The sequence below is a fragment of the Malurus melanocephalus genome, unplaced genomic scaffold, assembly GCF_030028575.1.
Source record: "Malurus melanocephalus ecotype Western Australia unplaced genomic scaffold, MMel_1.1 scaffold_239, whole genome shotgun sequence".
NCBI lineage: Eukaryota > Metazoa > Chordata > Aves > Passeriformes > Maluridae > Malurus > Malurus melanocephalus.
In genome coordinates this window covers 612,291-635,342 of record NW_026623471.1, presented here as the reverse complement: position 1 = coordinate 635,342, position 23,052 = coordinate 612,291, and the positions used below count along the sequence as shown (strand labels likewise).

At 38.1% G+C, this 23,052-nt stretch overlaps 1 protein-coding gene across 1 annotated transcript; it reads right to left on the bottom strand.

The window, feature by feature from the left end:
* Nucleotides 1-126: 126 nt before the first annotated feature.
* On the bottom strand, nt 127-23,004 carry SYAP1 (synapse associated protein 1). Its single transcript, XM_057375102.1, has 9 exons — nt 22,700-23,004; nt 19,449-19,567; nt 17,146-17,212; nt 15,394-15,467; nt 14,940-15,079; nt 13,247-13,395; nt 5,665-5,723; nt 4,594-4,741; nt 127-3,756 (listed from the first exon to the last, which is right to left on the bottom strand). The coding sequence occupies exons 1-9, from the start codon at nt 22,902-22,904 to the stop codon at nt 3,629-3,631; spliced, it is 1,089 nt and encodes a 362-aa protein (XP_057231085.1). The 5' UTR covers nt 22,905-23,004; the 3' UTR covers nt 127-3,628.
* Nucleotides 23,005-23,052: the final 48 nt, after the last annotated feature.

Below are 23,052 nucleotides of genomic sequence, written 5' to 3'. Positions count from 1 at the left end.
TTGTAAAAATTGGTGTTTTCTCCAATAGTTAACTGTAATATATACAAAGAAAAGTAGCAAGAAATGAATTGTCTTGCCATTTTGTTAAAAAAAAATAGAACGATGATCACAGAAACACTCCAAGTTTTTAAAACRAAGGAGAAAAGCACTGAAAATTAGTATTTTGGAAGAAAAATCTACTAAATTTATTCAAGGATGTTCTATACTGTATTGCTGCTCTAGATTTATCAGTCAGCACTGACATAAGAGTCTCAAGCCAGAGAATGCATCTTGTAGACTTGTGCTGCATTGAAACCCAGAGCATTATCAGGGTGGCTCTCTATAATGGCACAGCCACCCTCTCGACACAGCCCAGGGACTGAGGGCTGATGCAGCTGCAACTGCTGGACATACTTTGCTCCTTTCTGTGCAACAGATATTGCAAAGTAAAAGTCAATGATATGTGAGTGGCCAACAGTTCAAGGGTGCATCTCACAGTCCAGCAACAGACTCCTGCACAGTTACTCTTTAAAGTGCATGAGGTTAAAATTGACATCTCGCACTTCAGCATTGCATACATCACCCCATCAAATACCAAGATTGCCAAACAGCGAGGAAAAAAACATACTGAGGCAACAAACTAAAAAAATGCAAAGTTTACTAAAATAATTCAGGAAACTGAAAGCTTTGATTAACTTTSATAAGAGATCAGCTGTAAGCAATTGAATAAAAACATAGTGGAACTTCTCACTATTTTTCTTATTCCAGGATTTTACAATCTTTCCTCTTCCTCATCTCCAGACAGATTATTAAATTAAAAAAAAATGCTTATCGGTATTAATTAATACCAATTGGAATAGTAAACTAATAGCTGAAGATGATTCTTCAGTGCACAGAATAACTGGGGATGCTGGTATCTCAGAGCTATTTTAAGCTAATCTGCATGATTCCTGGGCAATCTTTTCCCTGTCTCTCAAAGGTTAACTCAAAAATCTGCAAGTTTATCTTACAAGAAAATTTGTTAACAACCTTATGATTGGCTGTTTGCGTCTTCTCAATGTTTTAAACAACTCTACTTTCTGTCACACTGCATTCATGGGACAATGTTATTTATATTCATTTTTGGTTTCATTTTGTCACTGATTTCATACTGTTGTTTTACTGGATTTTGGCATCTGCACYATCCCAGTGCTTGGAATGATTTTTTTAAGAAAAGACCAGCACACTTGCTTATGCAACATACTATTATGACATATTTGGGTACAAAGGCATGCAAAATTCACCATGAATGTGACAAGGTCTACCTGTGTTCATCTCCTGTGGCAAGTGGAATGCAGGAACTTTCCGTCTTCCCATGCACAGTAAGAACTGCTAGGCACTTGTAGCATCATCCTAAATGAAAGGCACAGGCCAGGCCTGAAAACTGCAGGATTAAGGAGAATCTAGGGTTTTTCAGGTTAAAACCAGATATGCAGATGTGAAAATAWTAATATGACTTTTGATAAGAGACTTTAAATATCAGAGCTCAAGTCAGATTCAGACTTGCTACATTATTGGCTTTTAAAATGCAAATTTAAATAGTGGGTTGGTTTATTTTATTTTATAGATACACTTGCTTTTCACGAGACTTGAAAAACAAAGTTTTTATATGTAGGAACCATCTTTTATGAGAAATTGAATTTAATATCTATGACCACTATATAGGTTAGGCCTACATGAAAGAAAGATGAGACTTGATGTACCAGCYCCATACAAATAAGGCCATCATACACCTGAAAATGCTAGGAATGATCAGGCTTGTTTTTAWGAAAGTGGACTTTTGGAGCAGTGATTTTGGATCTCTCAGTCATCCACAGAAGATTTGCCACTATCAGAATAGAACTACCCACCTTTTTAGGTGTCGTGTCAAACTGTACAGTAGACAGAKCCTAATATCTACAGCCTAAATCTACGAGCAGTTGTATTTGTCAAGAGTAGATATGAAGCTGTGAACAGTCTTATTTTTATGAGCATAACAGATTTAACTTTTGTGGTCTTTAATTAATCCCAGATATAAAAAGCTTCTTAAGTACCTGTAACTTACCATGACTTACCTTGCATCTGTTAACTAAGTGAAAAACACTACAGGAATACAAAATGGGTTGCAGATGAGAAAGAACATGGCAATAAACTAATTTGAGAAGCAAAATGTATGCAGGTTTAAAACAATTCCTTTTCCATAATGAGAAATAGCGGAGAACTTTCTGTCCAAGTTGCTAATGGAGACAATTTTAAATAGTCCTTTCTTACAGTAACAGCAGTTGAAACTACTTAGCTCTTTTCATTTCCCACGAGATGAATATTGACTGAGTAATTACAGCTATAATCTCTTCAGTCTCTTTACAAAAGTTTTCTGCAGAATTATGTCATTAAGACAGAGCTTACTGTATGTAACATGCCTATAATTCAATTGTACTTAATGGCTCCGACCTACTTAATTTTACCCATTTTCCTTTGTATTTGGAATTTCATTAATGCTTTGTCATAGAAGTTTATGAAATAGATGACAAACAGAACATAAAATTTTCATTTAGATATCTAAAGATACTGACTTAATGTTATAACCACATTCAGAAACATCCAGATACCTATGAAGAATCAAAAACCATTTCGAGAAAAACTCCGTTTTTATATTTAAACTCTRTGTCTTAAGCACTGTGAAAAAGTTTATTTTTGAAGTCTGTGTTGCTCCTTACTCTGCACTCCCTCCAAATAAATGAGCCAATTTTGTACATATTTACAATATTTAATAAAGATGTCCAAACCAGCAAAAGTTTTTACATAAATGTTTCAGCACTTAAAATAAAGAGAAGCATTTAATTTGCTCTCAGTTCAGACAGTAAAATTAAATGGAAACATAACAGCTTTTTGCAGAAAGAATGCATTAAACCATTTCTCTCTGTGGGGAAAGGCAGTATCTCAATATGATTAACAAACCCGAATTTAATTCAAGCAGTTACTAACCCTATCCTAATTTAAATGCTTAAATGTTTGCCACCTGACTGATATATAATCAGCTTATTTTGGAGTCTGCATTAGTATGTTTTACCAAATCCTTGAAAGTTATTTGATAGGGTTTTCTATGAATTCTTTGGCTACRTATGTTAAGGAAGTTAAATACACGTGAAATCTACCAGCTACAAGTACCTTAAAAATAGTACACATTTACAGATTATACAGGGCAGAGTGCAAATGTCAAGAGAGAATTGTTTTCAAGGACTAAGTTACTTACAACATCCATTTTTACATCCCAAACAGAAGGCTGTAGRCAAAAAAATTGTGATTCTTAAGATTTAGAAATCTCTTTGAAGAGCGTCTTGATCACCTAAAAATGCCTCAAACTGAACCATTGCTTCCTGTATTGTTATCACTTCTAGTTATGACATATAACCTGCAGTGTCTGCYTCCTCTTTTTTTCTTTTGAAGAATATAGAAGTTCAGAAACTGCTCATATAAAGAACAGAAACACTGGTTGTATTCCCATATGGAATTATAATGACTTTAGATTCTTTTATGTCTTCTGAAGATATCTTTGTAAGCAAATATGAAAGCAGAAATCCATGTCAGTCCTCTGAAAAAGCTTTGGGTTATAGTGATTTTGTGAAAATATTTAATTTTCTTCTTGCAGCATTTCTTCTATTTCTTTATCCCAGTTTTCATCACGCTTTTCTGATTCTGTCACCACCTCATACTCTTGAAGCTCTTGTTGTAATTCCTTTTCCCAATCAGCAGTTTCTTCTACAAGAGATAAATGATGTGTAAGAATTTAATTGATAATACTGAAYGTTGCTTATTTATGTAAAACTAAATGAATTTGCAATAGATCTCTTTTATATTGCCTAAACTTTATGGACAATTCTTCTTAAAAACTAAAGAAGCTTCAAGATCATAAATTTCACCSTCTTATTCATCACAAGTAGAAATTAATATGCAAGCATATATTCCTATGTGCATGCTATAATAAAGATACAAAAAGCAAATACACAGCAAAGTCATTATGAGTGTCCCTTTGCAAGATAATTTTCTACAGTCTTTCACTCTACCATCAACTGAATCTCCCTTTGCAATTTTAAACCTGCATAAAAAAGAAGCTTTACAAGTGTTGATATACTGTTACAGAAAAAAGAAATCAAAATCTAGTTTAAAATTATGAAGATGGTATTCTCCTGACTTACACCTGTAGCTAGGCAAGCTCATTTAATCAGGGTTAAAGGTAATCATATTTCATACTTCAGGGCAAAAAATGAGTCAGAAGGCATTCCTGTATTGTTAATCTCAGTTTTAATTAGCTCTACCTATCAAAGGCAAGCGTGTGGGGGAGGAACTGGGCGTTGGAAGTGTTACACGTTGGTGAGTACTTCAGCCTAGATCGGAAGGTACGCAATTCCAGAGTCCAAGTCAGTACTGCCAGCTGAGATTTCTCTAAACAAATAACACATTAATGACCTATTGAAATATATTCTTTCATCAAAGAATTAGATGCAAGAAACTGGTATTCTACATTACRTTTTCTTTTTCTTTTAAATCAACCTCAGAATTGCTCTATGTAAGAAACCAAGGTAATAGTAGCTTTACCTTCTACTATTGAAGTCTCTTCTTTCTTTTTGTCTAGCACYAGTTGTTCCATTTCTTTTCTTAGATCTTCCTGATTCAGATTACAGGCATCAAAAGCATCACTCACAAATTCTGATACACCTGGACTTGTGGAAATCTCTTCCTCATCCTGCAACAAGACACTTCAGGTATAAACTTATCCAGACAGGTAAAAAAMCTCACCAATACATACTTCCATTCATGTGACTGTTTTTAAATAGAGCTGTCAAAACCTGAACACACTACTCTCACAACTATTTTTCTTTATTGGCTGCTTTTCCTTAAGAGTATTTTAGTAGAAACAAAAATGTTAGATAGTTATACTGAAAATGATCTGCTTTACATTCTAGGCTATCTTTTTGTGTTCTCTTAACAACTTCAATTCTGATTTTGTAATCTTCAGAAACAATAACACACTCCTAAGTAGATTAGAACAGGACCTAAATATTAAGAATTTGACCGCAATTCAGTAACAGTTCTCTGCACAAGAGTAAGGTTAAGAGAGGACTGTTCTTTGGAAATCTTTGCCCACTGCGTACTATTGGCAAGTGAATGCACAGCTCTGCTTCTGCCAAGAGTATTCTCTGGCACCAATTTTACAATCCAGAAATGAACAAGGGTCATTATGTGTCTAAGGTAAATGTTTTTGCAGTACTGGTTGCAGTGCATCATTTACATTTCCTACACTTCAGCCTGACCACTGCTTGAAGAGTTGGCCAGAACATGGCACACAAATACTTTTTTATAAAGGTACTACTCGTGTCTCAATACARTACCAACCTTCTACTYCAAACATTTTGGAAATTTCACTCTTGAGAGTAAAATCACATCTTATCATAATGTGCAGGATACTAAAGAAAACATTCTTCTGAAAAATGAGTTTCAAGATTATATGCTAAAATTAATATCACAGCAAAACAGCAGCAGGTTAGGACTGTCAGACACTATATTATTACGGTTTCATAGCAGAACTTACTCAAAAGGATGCATAATTATTTATTAAGGAACAGCTTCACACACTAAATACCATGTAAAATATAACAGCATTTTTACCTCTTGAGATTTTATTTGAGGCTTTATTGTAACAGGTGGTGTTTTTGGCCGTACTGTTTCTGTCAAGAGGAAAAAGAAAWGATTACATTTAAATACATTAAAACCTCATTTAATTTGCATAACTATTAAATATACAAAGAAAATACTGYATTTTAAGGAATCCTTCTGGTTAAAGGCTGAATTTAGCCACAGGTGAACCATTTGCAAATACAAAGTAAAAAAGAAGCCATTTGCTATTCTTAATTAAAACAAATTTAGCAAGCCACTTCCTCATTATGACTCCAAATTTAAAGGACGGGACCCCTCTGAACCTCAAAATCCCAAGATCTTTAAAGTTACAAATGCATAGACTTGATCATGAAATCCAGTCAGTGTCTATCACAGAAGTTCTCAAACTCCCCTGGCTGGGTATTACCACTGACATGGGTGCCAGTCTGGTCATGGCAGGCTGCATATGTACTACGCACATCCCTAAGTGCACATGTAAACAGTGTTCTGCAGCCTTACCTCTCACAAGGCAAAAGAAGTCACTTAGAAACAAACCCTAGAAGCTGTCCCAACTTCCTAAGAAAACTTGCTGTGCATTCTGTATTTACAGCATGGTGCTAAGAAGTCACCTGTTTACAAGCAAGGTTACATCTTTCCCCTGGCARGTAAAGGAACACTCCAGGTTTCTTCCTCATGCAGCTCTCAGGGGAGAGGAGTTACAGTGAAGAGCCAGGTGGCTGGATTAACAACAGAGGAGGCTGTGGTAGTGATGGAATGCTTGCTTAGCAGTTCTGTTGGCTTACACATGCAAACCAGCTCTGAGCTTGCAACCCTGCTTCCTGCAGGGTGCCCAGGTGGACCCTTCCTACTAACTCGGCAATTCTGATTTTTTTTGTTTAATTCTTAAAAATCAAGCCCTGCTTTAATTAAAATCATCCCTTAATTAGTAGATGTCACTGCTTTTATAGCTCATCTACTCAATGCCCMCTGCTCTGTCCCATCCTCTCTCTTCCTTCCACTTCCTAATCTCCAGAGGATCTGTCACTGCACTCAAGGCTGCAGCCAAAGAGGCTCCAGCATTTCCTGCTTGGGGAAGCTGTAGGACATGTCAGTAACTCTTTGCTGTTCAAGAGAGGCGCCTCAGGCCCCACCTGCTGCTCACATGCAGATGGAACACGGCTGCTCTACACTGTGCTGAGCCCCAGKCAGGTGTGACTGATGTACCATTAGGTTTGTATACTTTTAATATATAGCTGTATAGTTTTCAGCACTTTCTCACATTTTAGAACAGTAGTAACCCTTTCTCACATATCATGCCACATTCTTGGAATTATTATTCGGTATTATTTTCAAGGAAAAGAATTTCTAATATGGACATCYTGTTTTGCATCAGCACCAGCATCAGCATTTGCATAACATACTTCATAGATGTAGCAAGATGTAGTGCTAAGAGCCCTCTGAGGGGCTCCAATGGGGCAGATCCAAGGGTGGATTGCCAGGGCAACGTTCTCCTACTGATGTATTCGCTAGACACACTACGTAGTTAGACTTCTAAAAATTGTGCAAATTTGATGCTGTGCATGCACATAGGTACAGTACATGCACCTGAAAGCTTTCATTAAAAGACTGCYCTTTATGTTTTTAATTTTTCTAYTGTTTGGATAATATTTCTTCCAATTTTAGGCAACAGTGTGGCCCCACGTGGGACAAAGGACCCTGTGACTTCTCTGGATTGAATTACATCCTACAAGGCATTCTTCTGCCAGGACTTTTCAAAGAATTTCCTGCAGCAACCTAAGAATCCCAAGGTCCCAAGATCCTACACAGGAGGATCAAAACATCAAAAGCAGCTCTTTTCAGTAATTATTTGCTAGCAATTGCAATTTGTTTTTCTGGAATATTGGGAGCTCTCCTTTTAGGGACCAGGATTATAACTTTTTGTGGGATTCCTTTGGTATTGTGAAAGTCAGTTGTCTTTTCCAGTCTATGGAGACTCAACGTGGCATGGCCTGAGGCTGCTGTGGGTTTTGTGTGGGAGGAAGGACAGGGTGGGGGGGACACTTGCTTTCACTTTTGTGACACAGCACCCAGACGTTCTTCTGCCCTTTCTATTTTGTTTGGAGCTCATTTTAGCYCAGCTCGGGCAGCTTTTTGCTGCTTTTTGGGTGGTGTGGCTTCTGTTAGGGAGGGGGGACGCCCTCTGGAGTGCCCCAGTGCCTCTGACATTGCAGTGGCATAGCCCTGCCTGTGCCTGCTGGTGGCACACAGCATTGGGAAATTGTTTTGGTATCCGGGAGGCGTGAGTTCAGCTCCTGGACWGGGAAGTTTTTTCTCACTGTTTTTCTGCCTGAAAACAGAATATGGGGGGTGTGGACAGTCGACAGAGAGAGATCCCCAAAAATTCCCCCCTTGGATTAATATTACGGTATTGGCATCGTTTAACTGGCCCAAAAACGTCTCTTGAAAGGCAGGAATTGATTAGATTAAGCATATGCCTTTGGCCGTCTCACAGATTAGAGGACGGGAAAACATGGCCAGAGTTTGGATCTCTGCAAATTGAAACTGTGTTACAACTTTTGTCTTTCCTAAAGAAGGAAGAGAGATGGAATGAGGTCATGTAYGCACAATTATTTCTTATCTTTATACAACACCCAGATTTACAAAAAAATAATGAATCCGAGAAGGCTCCAGTGGAACTTTCGGGTAAGGCATTAAAGAAGGATAACAGGAAACAGAAACAAAGTAAAAAGAACACTATTAGCCAAGTCTGTGCCAGAGGCCCAGATACATCACTTAGACATGTTGATTGCTCCAAATATGAGGGGACTAACAGGTCCGAGGAGAGGCTTGGCTGCTATGACTGTGGTCCCAGGAGTGTGGCAGGAGGCAGTGCCACCTCTGCGCCTCTGATCCATGGTGCAGCTGCTGCTGCTAGAGAAGGGGCTCCCACCATTACAGGTGGAGGCAGGGGTGGGGACATGGCTCCTGCAGGCACTGCTGCCATRKCTCCTGTGGCAACTCACCYGCTCAAAGAGACTTCTGCCWCTCGAGAAGGGGCTTCTGCTATTAKAGGCAGAGGTGGAGGCGGGGTCACATTCACCCCAGAAGTCAGAAGGGAAATGCAGGGTCACCCTCCCTATTCCCCTCCACTCATAGAAAAGAAGGTTGCAAGAGCAAGAACCATTAAAAGTAACCCTGCTAGCACAGACCCAAATACCTCTACTGAGGATAGGTCAGATATCTCCGCTGAAGAGGAAGAGGCTGAGGGAGAAACATCTGTTACAACTAGGAAGAGAAGGGGAAGAAGGGTACTTGAGGCCTTGGTRGCCCCCAGCCCTACTGTTACAAGCACTAGATCCAAAAAGGGAGAAGCTGCTAAACCAGCTCCCCTGAGACAGGCCGTGGGTAAGCAGGGTCCTGTCTTTATAAAAGTTCCCTTTTCTCTTGTTGAGTTGCAACAATGGAAGGACTGGGTTGGGGAGTATAGCAAAAATCCAGAAAAGGTGGCTAATTTTGTAGAAAGAGTCATTAGATCACGAAATCCAGATTGGAATGATTTGGAGGTTATAATGGATACATTGCTTGGTAGAACAGAGAAAGAGATGGTTAAAAGAACTGCTCAATCTGCGATTCAGAAACAAATAGCRGCCAAAACTCTTCAAGGGTCAGTTAGTGATTTTTTCCCTTTAGAGGATCCAAACTGGAACCCTAATGTAGCAGAGCATATGGAAAGGCTGAAATGCTATCAAAAGTGGGTGGTGTATGGCATAAGAAATGCTATTCCTAAACCAATAAATTGGTCGAAATTATACCACATAAAGCAAGATGAAAATGAATCCCCAATAGACTTTTGGAATAGGCTCAAAGAGGCTGCACAAAAATATACAACTTTAGATCTCAATTCAGCTGTAGGGAAGGCACACATGATCTATCTGTTTGTAGGCCAGTCTGCACCTGATATAAGGAAAGAGCTGCAAAAGACAGATATGACAGATATAGGTAAATTATTGGATATAGCTTGGATGGTGTATCAGAATAGGGATCCAGAAGGTAGGGATTCAGAGGGTAGGGCAAAACCATTGACAGTGGCAGAGGATGATTGCCACAAGCATCATAAATGCCRTCACTGTCACAAGTATCATAGAGGCAAATGCCAGCATGGTAAGAGGGCTGATCAGGAAAAGGTACCTAAGGTATCTAAAAAGGGTGCTGCTGYCCCTCTGGATCAGAATCAGCATGCTTTTTGCAAGAAGAAAGGACACTGGAAAAAGGAGTGTCCAATATTGGGGAAAAAGAAATTTCCAGACCCAGCTCCCAAACTGCCTGTGAATGTGGAATGAAAAGAACCAACGGTTTCTTCCCTGGCAGAATATCTGGTTATAGCTAAGCTGGGGAAAGACAAAATTGAGTTTTGGATGGATATGGAAGTGACATGTTCCATGTTAAACACTTTGGAAGGGAAACTGAGTCAAGACACTGTAAAATGATTGGGGCCACAGGGGTAAGTAAAACAAMACCTTTCTTCCAACCTTTGAGATTTAAATTGGGAAAACWTTGGGTGACTCACCAATTCCTCYATTTGCCAAATTCTCCTAAGCCTTTACTGAGTAGGGATCTCTTGAAGAAATTAGAATCTGAAATTAAATTTTGCAAAGAGAAGGGGAGTAACAATTGTAATTCCCGAAACTAAATTTTTTGAGGCAGCTATCCTTTTAGGACTGTGGCAAAATCCCCATAGAAGCTGAAAATGTTGTCATCCCAGTAGTGTGGAACAGTGATTGTCCTGGGAGATCCAAATGTGCAGAACCTGTAAGCATTGCACTCAAACCAGGAGTCACACTGACAAGACAAAAACAATACCCTTTGCAGCTAGAAAGTTGTAAGGGATTAGCACCTATAACTGAAAAACTTCTCAAATTTGGGTTGGTAAAAAATGGTATAACATTAATCCAAATATAACATGCCATTTTACCAGTAAAAAAGCTGATGCTAGGAGCTATTGATTAGTACAGGATTTAAGAGAATGAACAAAATAACAGAAGATATATACCCAGTAGCAACCAACCCCTACACCCTTCTGACCACACTGACAGATGATTCAAGGTAGTTTACTCTGCTGGATCTTAAAGATGCCTTCTTCAGCGTGCCTGTAAATAAAAACTGTCAAAAGCTTTTTGCTTTCGAATGGGAAAATCCTGAAACAGGGAGATGAACCCAACTCACCTGGGCTATCCTACCCCTGGGTTTCAAGMATAGCCCAACCATATTCAGAAATCAGCTGGCAAAAGAACTGGAGGATTGGAGAAGGCAGCAGCCAGGAGTTAACTGTTTTACAATACATGGACAGACAATATACTGATTGCTGCCAAAAATCTAGACAACAGCATCCAACTCACTGGAAGTYTGTTAAACTTTTTTTGGACTAAGAGGGTATAGAGTCTCAAAAGAAAAATCACAAAGTGCCAAGGAAGCAATGGCTTATATGGGGATCTTCTGGAGAAGATCTTCTGTGAATATCAACAACTCAGCAGAGATCAGAAAGAAGCCATCTGTTGTCTTCTGGAGTCCCAGACAGTGGGAGAAATGTAGGCTTTTCCTGGGAATGGTAGCTTGGTGTTGCTTGTGGATACCAAACTATGGGTTACTATTTAAGCCTCTGTTTGAAGCACTAAAAGTGGCTGATAAGGGAATCCTGATATGGACAGACAACACCAGGGCCACATTTAAAAAGCTGAAACATTCTTTGATGTCAGCTCCAGCATTGGGACTTCCAGACTTAACYAAGCCTTTTGAATTATTCATGTATGAGCGTGAATGACCTTCACTGGATGGCCTGAAACTTACCCCTGTTGTACTAACACAGCAAAAGAATTTGTAAAGTTTTGCTCCATATGTAATTCCAAGATCTGAGGTTCCTTTGGATCTGTCCTTAGACAGAGGGCCACACTCTATGGGGTCATTCCAACAGTAGGGGGGGAGGTCAGTCGAATTCTGGGAATTGTTTGGGATCTGCATACTCCCTACAGACCCCAGGCGAGTGGTTTTGGTACCCTCAAAACACAAATTAGCAAAATTTGTCAGGAGACACCCATGACATGGGTTCAGGCCTTGCCTATAGCATTACTGGGAATCTGSATACTACCAAGGCAGAGGGATAACATCAGTCCCTATGAAATATTGTATGGCAGGCCCAGGGAGMAATTCACACCTGACTTRCAAASTATTTAACARCTCTAAGMATCACTTTGCAGAAGCTCCAGAGAKTCATCGTGTTATCCAGACCCATAGGACTGGACACACCTTCTGGTCTCTTCCAGCCTGGAGACTGGTCTATGTTAAATGGTGGGACAGTGACCCTCTGCAGCCTAAGAGGAGAAGACCATTTCAAGTCCTGCTGACTACTCGAAGYGCAGTCAAAGYCACTGGCAAAGGACCTTGGATTCACTAGTCCAGAGTTAAGAGAGCCTCTGCTCCTGGAACACCTGGAAAAGCAGAGACTGATGCAGATGAAGATGATGTGGTTTAAATAATTTTTTCTGTGTTTACTATCTTCACAGCTGGTAACCATGATTCAGGTTTGGAACCAAAATTTGCATGTRACTCTAGTTCAAATTGTATCCAATGCTCTGCATAAAAACAATTGCTGGATTTGTACTCAAATGCCAACAATTGATGAGGATAACAACTAGCTGTTAACTGGTGTTTTACTCGATTTTCTGCGAGCCTCACACGGGGCTGTGTGTGCAATCATTAACACCAGTTGTTGCTCTTATATAGATCAGAGTGGAAGAATTAACGAAGATTTGGCTGAAATTTGGAAACAAACTCAAATTTTACATCAGGTAACTCTYGAAGATGACTCATTGGACTTTAAAAATATTTTCCATACACTTACTTCATGGTTACCAAACTGGACTTGGATAAAATACCTTCCTACTAGCTGTATTCGTAGTTACATCATTGCTGTATGATTCAATGACATAGTTTCTGTTCACCTTTATGGTTTAATGTTAAATGCAAGTGCTAGAGACTAGAAAAAGATAGAATTTTTTGTCAAGTCTCTCAAGGGGGGATATGATGCCTAAAGATTTTTAGCTTTTTTAATGTATTTGTAGCTTTGTAGATTTTAAAAATATAGCTTTTCTTTACACTTTAGAATAGTAGTTGCCCTTTCCCACATATTATGCCACATTCTTGGAATTCTGTTTAGTCTTATTTTCAAGGAAAAAGATTTCTAACAAGGACATCCTGTTTTACACCAGCACCTGGGCCAAAACAGTAAGATACTTTGTAGACAAAACAAGATACAGGTGTAAGAAACCTTTGAAGGGCTCCAATAGGGCAGGGTGGGTTACCAGGGCAACTGCTATATTGCATGTACTTTATAGATAAGCTACTTAATTACTCTTAAAAAAATTGTGAAAATTCAATGCTGTGGATACACATAGGTATAGTAGGTGAACCTGAAAGCTTTCATTAAAAGACTGCTCTTCATGTTATCACTCTAATACTGTTTKSAAAGTTTTTCTTTAGATTTTAGGCAACAGTGTGRCACAAAGTTAATTAGCTGTGCTACAACAAATGTTTCCCATACCTTTCAGTTGACTATCCTCTTTTTCTCTGCCTTTGTTCTCTTCTTTTCCTACTGCTTGCTGTTGAGCTGCAAGTGCGGTGAGTTGCGCAGACTGTTTAATTAGGGACACCCTGTAGAAATAATTTCTCCAGAACACCTCCTCCTTTACACTAGAAAGAACAAAAAAATTTGATTATCACCTTTGGAATATGGTTCCTTTTACCATCTAGCAGTGAAATAAAATATGCAGAGAGGAGGAGTAGTCATAGCTGCTATTTAAGTAAAAACTTAAAAGGAATATGTGATATTAACACATTTTWAAAAAATCCATCATTGTAGAAATTCTTAATTTCTCACAAACATTTGCAATTGACTTGAACRTATTACAGTAATGTTATAACACTTTTTTCAAATTTAACAGCATGCAGCAATACAAGGCATGGAAAAATATTATGCTCTTCCATCTCGCCTGACAAATTATGTAAACAAACCCAACAAGTCAAACAACTCTGTTCCCTTTACTTCTTCTCATAAGCTTAACATTCTATTATTGTCAAACTATAATTGTCTACATCTTCCCTAGACATCAGGTGACACTGGGTGGCAGAAGCCATTCCTAGATTGCAGCAGTACTATTTCACTATCTGCACATCTTTCAGCACATCCACAGAACCTTTACTAAAACTGTCATCTTGGAAATGACCAGCTCTGGTAAGTGGGAGACTATCAGATATCTCAGGTAACATTTCCCTCTGAAATCCCTCCTGCAAGAAAGAAAAGATCCAACTTTAACCCAGAGGCAACAGAAGGCATAAACGGCAAGATCTGTAGGGAAGTACTTGTGCAGGTTGAGAAAGAAAGAGTGAAGTCACCTTCTCACTTAGGCAAATGCTGACCACTAAGGCAAAAAAAAATATTAAGCAATGTAATAGAAAAAAACAAGGATAGCACGACCAGAGACTGAAGACAGAGCATCAGAGAATATGGGCGAACTTCAGAACTGACAACAGAGAAGAAAGTAATAGAATGAGGATCTGGGAAGGTTTATAAAAGGAGGGGATTTGAGACAGAAAATGCCACAAAGATTTGCTTTCCTGTTTTCACCCTCAGACGAGAAGGCTAATATAGGGAATTCCCACTTAAACAGAAAGCTGACTTGTGAAATAAGCTTTAGGAGCAGAATATGGGACTGGACAAGGAGTAACAGCTTGGAAATAAAGCTCTGCAACAAAGACATTTTCTTCCCATTTCCTATCCAAATCCAGCTTTTCGTGCTTGCATTGCTGCTTTTTTTGTGACACACTCTATTACTGTTTCTCCAAGGGGAGTCTCTGAMTATCTGTAATCACCTTTTTGGGATGTCAGTTACACCAACAGATCTAAACACTTTTGTTGTTGCCTTTACCTTTCTTTGGGGAAAAAAATTCTTTTAATCTAGCACACTGGACATGGAAATACCAAAGGCCTCTCCCATACTTAAGTCAACAGGTCCTTAATAATTCTGTCTCACAAATACACTGTTTTCTTACCTCCAATTGCTAAACTTCAATGCACATGCATTATTCCATGTGTTAGACACTAGCAGATAAAAATATACATACACATGGGAAGAACATAAAGAATTGCAGGAAGTGAAAACAAACAGGAGTAATTTATGAGTATTTACAGACCCCTTAAAAGCATGATGACACAGTTACCAGCAGAAATTACTTACTGTTTGGGAACAAGGTCAAACCTCATCCTATTGAGAAGCTCATCTTCTTGTAACATCACCAGTGCAACGGGGTACATCTGATCAAAGTCGAAATGAAACTGTACACCTGCTGGAGGATCCCGYAGAAAATTCCGTTTATCCTTTGAAGAACATATTTATGGTCATTAACCGATATCAGAAAAAGGACACCATATTTCACACACAAGAACAGCAAAACAATCTCTAAAGCCTTTACAAAAATAAAAACTATACTGAGGATCTGCTTTGGCTCAAGTTGAAACTGATAGAACTATTTAGTCTTGCACATGATCAGTACAGTGACAGACATATTAAAAGTATATTGAAAACACATAATTTAATAAACTTACATTAAAAAAAACCCAGTAGTTTTAATTTCTCTAAGAAATTATTTCTTAATAATTCTGTAATTTCTTACAGGAAATAAAATACTTACTGCTGATAAGGCCAGTATTTGTTGTTGAATTGTCTCCTCTTCATTGCTGTCTACCCAGGGAGGCACTGCTGCTTCTATTATTGAAAAGAGGAAGACAATTGCATGTGCATTATTAAAAAAAAACCCACTCCAAATAATAGACCTTACATAATGTAACACACAGTGTCACAAAACCAAGCAGAGTTACAGCAGTAGGCCTAGTCATTGTTCCTTTTTCCTAAATAAAGTTCATGGCATAAGAGAGAAACCCTAGGAATGGATCTTTGCTTATCAGAGGTAAAAGAATAATAACTAAATAGTTGCTGGTCTGGRTTATTGCAAAAATAGAACTGTGGGGATTTCTTTGCTGCTTGCACCAGTCAGAACTTGGTGCCTCTTCGATTACTTACTGAAGTAGTGCTGTATAACTGGTTAAGATCCCTGCAAATAGTATTTCCAGATTCACTTTAAATGTGTAATCTTTGTCTAAATTAGGTCTGCAAAATAATTTACACCCAGAAGACACCAATTCTTTAACAATGGAGAAAAAAGTTATAAATTTATTATGACTTACAACCCTCTATACATTGAGTAAGCCTACTCAAGTTCAGCTGGTTTATATCTTTAAGCAGATACTTTCAAAATASTTCTTTAGGCTGCACAGAGAGGAAAATAAACTATGTAGATGTATAGATATTTATTAATCTCCTCACTGTCAATGCAAATTCAGCCTACAGAGACAATATGATGCATCTTTAACAATTAACAAGTAATAATTGTGCCATTAAACTAACAATGCTTATTTGCCTGTGCAGCTGGTATCAGCAAAATCTTTCACCCACATGGATCCACATCTGATGCTAATGCTTCTTTCAGTCAGGCCATCTGTTATTCCTCCTCTGGCCAATCTAACTACCTATTTTCAAGAAGCTTTTAGAAATGTATTAGGAGAAGCCCAAGTTTACTAACAGACAAAAAGAAAGAAATACAGAAACACAATCCTACAAGCAATCTTATAAGAAGAAAACAGACTAACATACTAAATACAGACACTATGAAAAATTTTATCACAATCCATTTAAAAYCAGCTCATTTTCAAGATTAACAACAGAGTCACTACATATTCAAATTGTCAGAAATTATTGATTCAGGTAATACTTTAAAAATATAAAAGTCAACGATGAAACAATGTGAGAAAATAACTGTACTTATTTTAAAGTCATAAATAAATCCACTGATGTCAATAGTACATGGCTGGATAACTCAAATTATTTAGATCACAGATAATTATAAAGCAAATGATTCATGGGAAAGCAAAAGAGCAATTGTGCCTTTAATGTAAGTAGAGTAACTCCTGCAGAAAACTAATTAAGTACTATAAGGCAAACCCTAAACCATGTTTTTTATTTCATTATGAAAATGTGGCATGATTGCTAAAGCTCAGRAGAAATCAACATGCCTGTTTTCAATAAATACATAGGCTTCAGATTCAAAGCAGCACCAAGAGATCAGCTATGCTAGCATGGTGATCTTTGAGTTTATATCATAACTCAAAATGAGTTAAAAAAGCAAATCGAAGCCAAGTAGATAATGTAAATTAACCTCACTTAAAAATATAATCTTCCTATTCCACCACATGCATTAAATTCTGCCATAATGTGTTTCAACAAATAGTGTTTTGATAGATTAGTTTTATATATGACTCAATTATCCAGCTATCAGCAAGTTTTCACTTACGTGATGTTAGGCATCATCAWAAAAAGCAAACATTACCTGATTTTTTGTTTTGCTGCTCTTGGACAAATTTCTTCTGTTCCTTCTGAAAATCTCCAATAATTGTCTAAAATAAAAATTAGGGAACCACAATTAAAAAATATTCACTCTTTGTTTTATGTTCAGTCAGAAAGTGCTTTCAAACAGTGAAAACTCTCATATCAGTGGTGACCTTTTTTTAAATTAAAGGTGTTTCATGTCAATCCTACATGTCCTTTTACTGAAGCATTTGATTTTGCATTTAAAACTATTGTGTATACTTTCAAAATTATATTTATAATTTTATCAAGCTCAGGGAACAAGGAAAGAAGATGGAAAGTCTTAGCTGATAATTTGCAYATTGGTATACTATGCATATCCACCTAATGTCTTACCAAATCAAATACAGACAACACAGACTGTTTAAACTAATTGAAACATATTTTTAAAGCACGAAACACTTAAACATATCTTTGGTCTTACAGTAAGTTTCAAGAGTTGCCTAACAAATATATCCATTGCAAGAAACTGGACTTCCAAAATTGAAAAGCAGGATTTCAGAATGTCTGCTTAGCTGAAACAAAATAACTTCTCCATTTATGTTGTTGACAAATTTTCATTAATCATAATCAGAAATATTCTACATTGAATTTAGAAACAAAAAAATTGAGAATGGTCCCAGGACTTGGCATGCCATAATCTAGATGTAAAAATGCAAATATTCTGTGGTTGAAAGCAGAGGCAAGAAAGATGAAGCTAGAAATGAATACTTAAACTACTCACAAAATACAAATTTTATGCAGTGTGGTCTATGGATTAACAAGTTGCCAAAACGCACACAAATCGTCAAGCTAAATCCTGATAAAATTCCTATATTTTTTTTCCTTCAGCAACCCAGTATTTCAGTTTAAGATTATTATCAGTAAGAGAACTACAGTAGTGTGAGTTATACAAATAGATCATTGTGGTTCCTTCTGGTTTTAAGCTACAAGAATTTTTTCTGTTCATGGAATAAAATATTTTATACRGTATAAGAAGAAAGCTTTATGATGATACAGCTTTAATCTTGTTTCTCCCATATGTAATACCTATTAATCAAAACAGGGAATTCATAGTACTCTAAGACATTCACAGGAAAAAAAAGGTATATTAGGTGCAAAATATGCTGTAGGTACTCAGCGACAGCTTACTCGGAGCATTAGTATTTGTGTATTAAATGAAAAAATAACCTCATTACTTGATTTTTCCTCTTTGATGTGGATCAAAATTACATTAGACTCTGACATACTGTAGAAAGAAATACATCTCTGCTACTATTATTAAGACTGTTGTCAATGAAATCTGAGGACAAAATGTAAAATGTCATCATAATGGAAATTAATCTTATATCATTCAGTGATTTGTTTGGAAGTCAACATGAACACAAATTATATCAAGAAATAGAATTTTATTGTATTAAAAAACCCAGGCAATGCTGCAGTTCCCCTGAAGGGCTGTCTGAGTGGAGAAGGAAAAGGGCTTTGCCTGTGTCAGACACTCCTGGATGCAGTCTCACTACAGCTGGGATTGTTTTGGCCAATTTCCTTTCCCTTCCAASCTACTCTCAATAACAAACCAGGAACACTACATGGCACTTGTTGCTGCCTTTTTCTTTTTTCACTTTTTATTCTGCCAAGTTTGTGGCTTAAAACACTGCAAGAACACTTGCTGGCACAACTAAAGCAACTGGAGCTGACAGACAGGAACAGAGAGGGCAAGAGTTACGTGGCAGGGTCAGGGTGGGGAAAAGAAAAGGACAATAACAAGGTGTTTCATTAGGTCACTGGCTCTTATGAAACTGTACCTGTATAYTCCTAGGGTCTTAGGATACAATATCCACAATGCTGAGCTAATTMTGACTTTTGCTGCAAAGATGTATTAAAGATGCAAGCTACCTCATCCCTTTTTTCCAACCAAATATTGTGTGGCGCAAAAAGAAACCAGTCCACACATCTTGGGACAAACATTCTCCAACTGCCTGTCTCAAATTCTTCCAGCCCTTTCACCCATGTCAGCATTTTTCTTATTTTCTTCTAGTCTTTCTCCAGCATATCAACATCTTGAGGGAACTGAACAAACACAGGTGCAGCACTGAGTAAAGCAGGGTGACCATTTGTTGGCAAGTGTACAATGAATAAACATTTCAGTCATATCCTCATGCATAATAACTCTTGAAAGATGTATCTAAAGACAGCATAAAGAAATGTCACTAAATGCCAGATTTGCCACATAWAATAAAGGTAAGCAAACAGATCTTTCAGATCAAGTATCTAGAAATAAATTACCTTATCGATGATACTGTCGATTTTTCCTTCTTCTACAGACTTCTTTATCGTCTGTGCTGTTTCAGCAACAGATTCAGATATCTTTTTTGTAGCAGCAGTGGCAAAATTGAAGAGGTAACCTTTCACAGAACAAAAAAGAAAGACCTGAGAATAGATTTATTTACATCCAGYTCTCTTTCCAGGTTTATTTTTCCTTCTCTTTACACATTTGGATACCTACTTAAGAATACCAGCTTCTGGCCTACAAAAAACTCCTAAAATTCCACTTATCCTTTTCTAGTTTATATTCTCTAACAATGATGRTCAAATTGTATGCTTGATCACAACTTTCTGTAAATCAAGCATTTATACATGAACCTTGTTTATTAAATCAAATATTCCTAATGGTCCTTGAAATCCTTCTCTGCAATGAGTTTTCTAAAGCAATGTGTCTTTTCTGATTTCATGTAAGTATCTGGAAGACATTAAGCCACAAAGTAACTTGGCTACAATATTAAAACAAAATTATATTTAAGAAAATCAATATGCACAATAAAGCCTCAGAAACTGAGGCAGCAAATCCATGAAAAAATCCAAGTCACACTTCCTTTGAAAGTCTTAGCATAGAAGTTTGCTCTTGATGTTTGCCCTTATCTGTTTTGCACTGTCTTCCTCTCTTTAGCTCCATGAAAAGCAGTGTGACCCTACTGGCTCGTTTTTCGGAATATATTCAGTGTCACAACARCAGTGACAAATATTCTCAAAAACTCACATTTTTCATATTAGTGGTGCTGAAATACAAAGAGGCGGCAGGGGAAGAACTACATAGCCTGGCCATCTATACTGTGTAGTTCTACTTTAACTAAAGAGAACCATTTTGCAAGCAGCAAGAGGTACATCATACACTCTCAGAAACATTAAATAGCAGCTTATTGACAAGTGATTTTAAAATATTGGTACTATTTGTGATATGATGTCACATTGGTACTTTATTAGATCTGAACGGGTATGCACCCATTATGATTGTAGTACCTCGGTTCCAGTACATACATTGTGACAGTGCCATAGTAAATAAAATAATTGCAGAGGGATCTAGATGGATTGGAACACTTGGGCAGACATCAATGGCATGAAATTTAACAAGAATAAATGCTGGATTCTGCACCTGTGACGAGTATAAACTGAGAGAGCAGTGTATGGAGAGCAGCCCTGCAGAAAGGGAYCTGGGGATGCTGCTTGGTGTCAATAGGAGTCACATATTGTAGTTATTCCAGAAAATCACCTTTGACTTTTATACAGAGGTCACACAAAAAAATATCCAAAACCAAACCAAACCCCAGAACCTCTGTTTCAAAAAAAAAAAACAACCTTCCTTCTCAAGAACTCTCAAAAAAATCCAATTTCCCTCAGGGTTAGAAATATGAAAAATAATCTTATCTTTACAAAAAAATTCCTTTAACACACAGTTCTTAGCCATTGGTAGAATAAGTTACTTTGGAATGCTGATGTCACCTTTTGGAAAGCTGACTATTCTTGGTGGTGTGTAAAATGTTCTTTTGTCATGATATCACCAAATCAATACTGAAATATGCAGAGGTCTAGCCAATCCTTAAGCAAGGCATTTTTTTATATTTAACTTTCACTCATAAGTCAGTGAATGGTGRTAAGCAAACATCCTTCAAGCACTTACTAGCATCTTTTATATCTRTTATGAGGCTTTACAATCCATCACATGATTCAGGTATAAAAAAATGCTTAACTTCTACACTTTAGATATGGACACATACATTATCCTCCTTATGAGAGCAGAAGAAGCAGCAACCTACTGATTGCTTCCTCCCTACCAGCTTTTATTGGTTGTTTCATGTATACCTGGAAACTCTCTCATACGCAATTGTTTTAGGTGCAAAAGGTGCCGAGACATTTGCTGTCTGGTGACATTCTGGCATTATTGCACAAAGGGGTTTTAGCCAGTCCTGGAATCAGGCTGAAGATTAAAATGCTTTTTATTTCCAGTAAGAGTAAACATTCTTTTGAAATAAGGGACTATAAAACTACAGAAGGGGTGGTACATAGTCTTAGAAAAAAAGGATTTGTGGTAGAGAATAACACTTTCAAATTACTAAGAAACTCACCCTCCATATTACAAGGCTATGCCTGCATTAAGAATATGTATACACCAATATTTCTATTATTAGTTTACATTAGCAAAACATTCATAACTTCTGTAATAGTATGATAATGAGCAAAAAAKAATGTCTATAAGGCTTTGGTTTTACCAGTAAAATTCTTTATCTGCCAGGGGASTATTTGTACACAGCTACCCTGTTGGCCATACAGATGTTTCTAGGATTATGTGTTAAAAYAGCTAGAAATCCCTTCCACCACAATCTACACTGGTGACACAGACAATGAATCCACGGACCACTAAACCAAATTTTTGCTTACAGTGCAATTTATGGGATGGATATTTATATAGATAATAGTCRATACTTATTCTGCCCCTGAAATCTAAAGTCCGTTTTCTTTCCTGAACAATCACAGCGACTGGCAGATCAGAACAGTCAAAGCAATTAGCAGATTAGAATCAATTAACCACAACTAGACAGGTATTTGACCAAACTACACAGACTGAACTGCTGCAGTTCAGCTTGCCCGAGACAAAACACAGTAAAGAACCAGCTCAGATTAACTCCTCAGATTGTATTAACCCCGAATTTCAGAGCTTCAATTAAAAAAAAAAAAAAACAAACAACAAAACAAAACAAGAAAATCCCTTTAGTAATGAATACAGATCTGTAGTTTGAATTAATTTTATCCAAGAATACACGACAGTAAAGCAGGAATTTTACTTACAGTAAATTACAGCTTTGCCCCATCCCTGGCAGCGYTCAGGGCCAGGTTGGATGGGGCTTTAAGCAGCCTGGTCTAGCAAAAGATGTCCCTGTCCTTGGCAGGGGGGTTGGAATGAGATCGGCTTCAACCCAAACCATTCTGTGATTCTAAGACTGCAGATATGTTCAACAAAATCATCAAATCCTATTATTATCCTATGAAAAAACAACAAAAGCCCACAGCAATTCATGAAGTACATCACTCTACACTGACATTCTCTCTACACACTGATCTCCTCCCACAGTGCCAACAGGGCAGATACTTAGGRAATGTTGCTCTTTTAAAAACAGCTCGGGAAAAGGCGAGAACCCAAAGGCACAATTGCACCCTTGTTTCCTTAGTTGATATTCGCAATCCGGCAGTCCCGGGACACTCACTGCCGAGTCCCTTGGCCTGGCTGAGCAGCGCCTCCGAGTCCCCCTGCAGCTCCCCCTGCTCCTGGGCGGCCAGCCCTGCCTCCTCCTCGCCCTCCTCCTCCTCCTCCTGCTCCTGCTCCGCGGGGCCGCTCCTCTTGCCGGCGGGCAGCAGCTGCTCCTCGCCCGCCCGCTCCAGCCCCAGCCAGCTGCCCAGGCCGCGCAACATGGCTGAGGGGCGGCTATGCTCCGCTCCTCTCCGCTCCGCTCCGCGCTCGGGCCGCGCCGGCGCCGCTGCGGAAACCCGGGCGGCCACTGCGCGCTCCTTCCGCGTGCGCCACTTCCGCCGGAGCGGCCGCGGGAAGGGGCGGGTGCGG